This window comes from Hypomesus transpacificus, chromosome 23, assembly GCF_021917145.1.
Source record: "Hypomesus transpacificus isolate Combined female chromosome 23, fHypTra1, whole genome shotgun sequence".
Lineage (NCBI taxonomy): Eukaryota > Metazoa > Chordata > Actinopteri > Osmeriformes > Osmeridae > Hypomesus > Hypomesus transpacificus.
The window spans coordinates 20,346,878-20,354,110 of NC_061082.1; the positions used below are offsets into that span (position 1 = coordinate 20,346,878).

The following is a 7,233-nucleotide window of genomic DNA, read 5'->3' on the forward strand; positions in this document are numbered from 1 at the left end:
TGGAGGGCTGGGCATTCTGCTACAGACAAGCCCCAAAGAGCAGCTCTCTCAAGCACACAGTGGAGCAGGGCAGGGCAGGGGGGCAACAAGGAGGGAGGAGGGGGTGGGCAGGGCTAGGGAGGGGAGGGGGACAGAGGGGACAGGATATCCCAAGGACACAGACCGGACACACTGTTTATCTGCAGGTGTGAGTGAGTGTGTGTGTGTTTGCAGGTGTGCATGTTTGCAGGTGTGAGTGAGGGTGTCAGTGTGTGCGTGTGTCAGTGTGTGCGTGTGTCAGTGAGTGTGCGTGTGTGTCAGTGAGTGTGTGTGTGTGTGTGTGCGTGTGTGGTATGAAGCTAGAGGGAAAGCAAACAGGAAGGAGTGAGCCGACCCTGTCGGGTCACGCTGTAATTAGAAATACATGCCAACCTCCTCCACCAATGAGCTGTCAGCATGGACACTACCTTCCGAAACATGCCATCGGGCCTCTGGGAACCAGGAAGTGCTAGATTCCCTCCTCCAGTCGGTGTAGAGGAACTGAGTGCTAGTGCACAAATATAGCAACAGCAACCTTCCTAATCAAGTAGGAAGTCCTATTAGACCAAATTCATCCCCTTTTTCTCTCCCTCTCCCTCTTTCCCATCGTCTCTGAGCTGGATCCAAGACTAGCTCAGTCAGTGCACAGGCTGACAGTCTAGCCTTCACAAACAAAAATAAGAAAAATCTGGTATAAATCAGTGACCATGTTACTGTTAATAAATAGCCTTTGGACACTGAGACAACAGATTCTCCCTGGATCTGAATTAGATTAACCTTATGGATTGCTAAAGGCTAATGGCTAAACCCTTATCATGCTGAAAGAGATGATCTCTGTTATGTTAGAGCGGGTGGTTTCAGCGCTCTCCCAAACTGACGGTGTTTTGCTTTTCATCTGCCGTGAAAGAGGGACACAGGGCGGGTCCCGTGTGGGCACACCTGAGGTTTCAGAGGGTGTGTGTGTGTGTGTGTGTGTGTGTGCGTGTGTGTGTGTGTGTGTGTGTGTGTGAGTGTGTGTGTGTGGCTAGGACTACACCCTGCTAATCGTTGCCCGCTGGGTGCTGGGTTGTTTAATACGGGTGCAGGTCTGTAGATAAACTCAATGGTCTGCTTTGTGACATCGGTTCAATTCAGCACTTGGCACACCAGCTCTGTGTCTGGGCATGAGCATCTGCACACAAACCCAACTGCAGCGCGCCAGGGCCAGGTGGAACATCATCAAAACATCGCCTCCTGTCAAATTCAAGTCTTAAAACAGTACAATGGTAGCACTAGGTAAACAGTAAAACAATTCCAAAAACGGGATCACACAAAAGTGTGTTTCTTATGCTTTAATATATTAGAGCATGTCAGCCACAGGAAATGAAGACCAGGAGTAATGAAGGCACTGCCATCCCAGTTGATCTGAGTTTCATGAGCTGACCTAAGTAGCTTTGTTCTAGGGGAAAGAAACCCTCTCTAATGACAAAGGAACTCATTATGGTTGGAGCCTGAGCGATTAGGGTTTACAATTATCAAAGAGAGTTGATTATGGCAACGGAGAATGTTCACTGTGGTTGATAAATGGTTTTGTTCATGAGCGTGGTGTTAGTCTCTTGCTCTTACTGTGTGTGTGTCATCTGTGTTAACTATGCAGTATGGTTGCACCCCCGTGTATAGGTGTGTGTGTGTGTATAGGTATGTATATAGATGTGTGTGTGTACAGGTGTGTGTGTGTGTATATAGGTGTGTGTGTGTATATAGGTGTGTGTTTGCTGACTCAGAAAGTGCCACCTGTGGTCCAGACTTCCTGTGGCTAACAGGATGTGGATCTGTCTGTCTCAGACTACTTTAGGAAAGCAGAGCATTACCTGCTCTCTGGGACAGCTTTGCTGGATTTGTTGACAAATTCCAGTTTTTCTCTTTCTCACCAGAGAGGGTGGAGGAGGAGTAGGGTGGGTGGAGGAGTAGGGGTGGGTGGAGGAGTAGGGGTGGGTGGAGGAGTATGGGTGGGTGGAGGAGGAGTAGGGGGGGTGGAAGAGGAGTAGGGGTGGGTGGAGGAGGAGTAGGGTGGGTGGAGGAGTAGGGGTGGAGGAGTAGGGTGGGTGGAGGAGAAGTTGGGGGTGTGGGGCGTGGGGGCAGTGTGGCACGGTCTGGTCTGACTGCTATGCCAGCTGCAGGAGTGTGTGTGTCTGGCCTGACCGGTACATTCCTACAGGATGTGTGTGTGTGTATGTGTTGCCTTGCCCAGACTGTGTGGTCCTACTGACTGCTCTCCCACCTTGAATCTAGAGCCCTGCCCAAACACAGCAGCTCTGCCCCAAACACAGCAGCCCTGCCCCAAACACAGCAGCCCTGCCCCAAACACACCAGCCCTGCCCCAAACACAGCAGCTCTGCCCCAAACACAGCAGCCCTGTCCAGAACACAGCAGCCCTGCCCCAAACACAGCAGCCCTGCCCCAAACACAGCATCCCTGCCCCAAACACAGCTCTGCCCCAAACACACCAGCCCTGCCCCAAACACAGCAGCCCTGCCCAAAACACAGCTCTGCCTCGCCCCAAACACAGCAGCCATGCCCCAAACACAGCAGCCCTGCCCCAAACACAGCAGCCCTGCCCAAACACAGCAGCCCTGCCCCAAACACAGCAGCCTCGCCCCAAACACAGCAGCCCTGCCCCAAACACAGCAGCCATGCCCCAAACACAGCAGCCCTGCCCCAAACACAGCTCTGCCTCGCCCCAAACACAGCAGCCATGCCCCAAACACAGCAGCCCTGCCCCAAACACAGCAGCCCTGCCCCAAACACAGCTCTGCCTCGCCCCAAACACAGCAGCCATGCCCCAAACACAGCAGCCCTGCCCCAAACACAGCAGCCCTGCCCCAAACACAGCAGCCCTGCCCCAAACACAGCTCTGCCTCGCCCCAAACACACCAGCCCTGCCCCAAACACAGCAGCCATGCCCCAAACACAGCAGCCCTGCCCCAAACACAGCTCTGCCTCGCCCCAAACACAGCAGCCCTGCCCCAAACACAGCAGCCATGCCCAAAACACAGCAGCCCTGCCCCAAACACACCAGCCCTGCCCCAAACACAGCAGCCCTGCCACAAACACAGCTCTGCCTAGCCCCAAACACACCAACCCGCCCCAAACACAGCTCTGCCTCGCCCCAAACACACCAGCCCTGCCCCAAACACAGCAGCTTTGCCCCAAACGCAGCTCTGCCTCGCCCCAAACACACCAGCCCTGCCCCAAACACAGCCCCAACAGGAAACAGGACACACATGCTGCGAGCATCATACACTTCATTAACCCGGGGTTTTGAGGAATGACACTTCCTGCCAGGGCCTGCAAGCCGCTGACAAACTGAAGTGGGATTGACTAATGAGAAGAGGATGAATACACTCATTACTGATGAGTTTGGTGTGGAGGACTGGTTCAGCTCTGTCTCTCCTCCAGCCCAGATTCAGACACTACAGCACTAGCAGCACAGATTCAGACACTACAGCACTAGCAGCACAGATTCAGACACTACAGCACTAGCAGCACAGATTCAGACACTACAGCACTAGCAGCACAGATTCAGACACTACAGCACTAGCAGCACAGATTCAGACACTACAGCACTAGCAGCACAGATTCAGACACTACAGCACTAGCAGCACAGATTCAGAAGGACAGACTCTAATATCTGCTCTGCATGATCAAGCTTAACAAGGCTAATCAATACTGTACACTGTCTAGCTCAAGGAACATTAGAAAGCCAAAGGTTATTTCACAAAATGGGTTGTAGCTGACCTATTATTTTAAGTCCCAGATTAAGTTAAACCAAAAATAACCCTGATGGCTTAAACCAATAAAGAGCCAGACATTCTAACCATGTGCGGTTGCTGTTGTTCCTAACATTCTAACCATGTGCGGTTGCTGTTGTTCCTAACATTCTAACCATGTGCGGTTGCTGTTGTTCCTAACATTCTAACCATGTGCGGTTGCTGTTGTTCCTAACATTCTAACCATGTGCGGTTGCTGTTGTTCCTAACATTCTAACCATGTGCGGTTGCTGTTGTTCCTAACATTCTAACCATGTGTGGTTGCTGTTGTTCCTAACATTCTAACCATGTGCGGTTGCTGTTGTTCCTAACATTCTAACCATGTGCGGTTGCTGTTGTTCCTAACATTCTAACCATGTGCATGAGGATGTTTGTCCAGTCGCCCCTACAGTCAGCAGGAGGAGAACATGACAAGAGAGAGGAGTCCTGGCTTGGTCATGAGAGCTAGAAGAGCATGTGCACAACCTCAGACTCACAGGCACTCACACTGCTCTCTTATTGTCCTGTCACAGAAGGACCTCTGCGTCAACTGTTCCATGTGAGGTCCATTTTGTCAAGTTAAAAGTACCATGTTATGGCAACTGCTTAAATTTGCACTACACATTTTGTACTTTGTAACAATAGCTGTTCTATCTCAATTGTTTATGTTGTGTTCTAATGGAGGCAAAAGAAAAAAACATGATTTTATTATTTAAATGCAAATGCAAACATATCGACATATATATAGAATATCGTAAAACTTTTGACAATATCGAGATATCGTTTTTTTTGTATATATCGCCCAGCCCTAGTCTGGACTGAAGGTTGGTGTGTGCAGGCTGGGAGCTCTGTGTTTTCTGACTAAATAACCTCTGCAGCTCTGACACCAACTAACACTGCTGAGACAGCGTGTACCATCTCCCTTACAGACACACACACACACTCCCACACACACTCCCACATACACACTGTCTTACACATTCTTTCACACACACACAAGCACACAGACACACCATGCAGACACATGAATCATTAGTGTTCCACAGAAGTGCAAAACTTCTCTTCCTGGGAGCTTAATCTCTTCCTGGGAGCTAAATTAGGTTGTGGCTAATCAAACTCTGCTCGTTTTAAACCCCGATCAGACCTCTACCCTCCAGAGCAGCACTGCTCTGATCAGACCTCTCTCCTCCAGAGCAGCACTGCTCTGATCAGACCTCTACCCTCCAGAGCAGCACTGCTCTGATCAGACCTCTCTCCTCCAGAGCAGCACTGCTCTGATCAGACCTCTACCCTCCAGAGCAGCACTGCTCTGATCAGACCTCTCTCCTCCAGAGCAGCACTGCTCTGATCAGACCTCTACCCTCCAGAGCAGCACTGCTCTGATCAGACCTCTCTCCTCCAGAGCAGCACTGCTCTGATCAGACCTCTACCCTCCAGAGCAGCACTGCTCTGATCAGACCTCTCTCCTCCAGAGCAGCACTGCTCTGATCAGACCTCTACCCTCCAGAGCAGCACTGCTCTGATCAGACTTCCATCTTCCAGAGCAGCACTCCAGTTCACTATTCCTGGGTTGTATTTATTTATGCATTCGATTTTAATAAGGCCCTCAATTAAATGTGGTTTAAATCACTAGGATTTGGTGTAAAGAGCACAGCCGCCCCCCTGGTGAGGGTTGTGTTTGAAGGAAAGGGCAGCCGTCACGTGTTCCCCTCGTCTGGATGCCGTGTGGGGGCGGGGGGGGCGGGGGAGATCACACACACTTCAAAAAGTGCATTCCAATTACTGGACCATAGAACCCACACTAGGCAGAGCTGAGCTTAGCTGTGGTGGGCCGTACCGTTTGAACTGCCCACAGAAACACAGATCCTCGCTCGATTTCCTCCTCCACGGGAGGTGACCCCAGGGTCCGCTCCATCGAGGCTGGGCCGGCCTGCTTGGCTCTGAGGCAGGTCTGTCTCGACCCCTGCTGAGCCCCCCTCCTCCCCTTCCAAGCGTATCGATACTACAGTCTTTCATTATTTAGCACCTGGGCCAGTTTAATACCGGGTTTCAGTACCCATCCATAGAAGACAAAGTGTGGACAGAGAGAAAAAGACAGAGAGCCTGCCTATCTCTGATCTGTGATCCAGCAGCAGGAGGCACCAGGAGGGCTCTCCAGAGCCATCCCAACAGCATCTCTCTGGGCTGGGATCAGTGTGCTGAGGGGGGCTGCTGCAAGCACAGCTGAAACGTTCCTCTGGCAGGTAAGTGGTGTCTGAGCTGGGAGCAGAGCCAGCAGAGGCTTGCTGGGAGCTGAGCCGGCAGAGGGCTTGCTGGGAGCTGAGAGGTGGTGACGTGAGGCAGGCTAGGAGAGAGGAGAGAGAGGTAAACCTTTGGAAGAACCCAGGAGGAACGTCCCAGTCCTCATGTCTCTCCTCCACTGAGACATGGCAGAGTCTGGGCACGACGCTGTCTCTCCTCCACTGAGACATGGCAGAGTCGGGGGACGACGCTGTCTCTCCTCCACTGAGACATGGCAGAGTCCGGGGACGACGCTGTCTCTCCTCCACTGAGACATGGCAGAGTCTGGGGACGACCGCGTCTCTCCTCCACTGAGACATGACAGGGTCTGGGGACGACCGCGTCTCTCCTCCACTGAGACATGACAGAGTCTGGGGACGACTGCGTCTCTCCTCCACTGAGACATGGCAGGATCTGGGGACGACGCTGTCTCTCCTCCACTGAGACATGGCAGAGTCTGGGGACGACGCTGTCTCTCCTCCACTGAGACATGGCAGAGTCTGGGGACGACCGCGTCTCTCCTCCACTGAGACATGACAGGGTCTGGGGACGACCGCGTCTCTCCTCCACTGAGACATGACAGAGTCTGGGGACGACCGCGTCTCTCCTCCACTGAGACATGGCAGGATCTGGGGACGACGCTGTCTCTCCTCCACTGAGACATGGCAGAGTCTGGGGACGACCGCGTCTCTCCTCCACTGAGACATGGCAGGATCTGGGGACGACGCTGTCTCCATTATCCACTCAGAAAGGCTCCAACGTTTCCAGCCATGCAGAGATGGGCCTCAGGAGGCTGAGCAGTGCTCTCCGCAGGGCTTGTGGGGCAGTTCTGATGTGAAGCACTGGCCACACCACAGTACAGGACGCCACCCAACGATCTTGGCAAGATGCATTTCTGCTCTCTCCCCCCGCTCGCCCTCCCCCCCAGCCGAACCCCCCCCCCAGCCAAACCCCCCCCAGCCCGTTCCTCTGAGCTGCCAGCAGGCTACCAGGAGGAACTTCCAATGAAATAAGAGTGAGCTGTATCCTCAAAGGGTTCGCCAATTAATCCAGACTAGTTTCATTTAACAACGATATAATCCTCTGAGCTCCCTGTGCCTTGTGGCCCAAATCCATCAGCGTCAATGAGGCCTGCTGGCCCACTTGA

The 7,233-nt window shown here is 52.7% G+C and overlaps 1 protein-coding gene across 1 annotated transcript; it reads right to left on the bottom strand.

Annotated features, from left to right (window-relative positions):
- Positions 1–3,099: 3,099 nt before the first annotated feature.
- Positions 3,100–6,987, bottom strand: LOC124485554. Its single transcript, XM_047047244.1, has 2 exons — positions 5,021–6,987; positions 3,100–4,950 (listed from the first exon to the last, which is right to left on the bottom strand). Exon 1 carries the CDS (start codon positions 6,821–6,823, stop codon positions 5,843–5,845), a length of 981 nt encoding a protein of 326 aa, XP_046903200.1. The 5' UTR covers positions 6,824–6,987; the 3' UTR covers positions 3,100–4,950; positions 5,021–5,842.
- Positions 6,988–7,233: the final 246 nt, after the last annotated feature.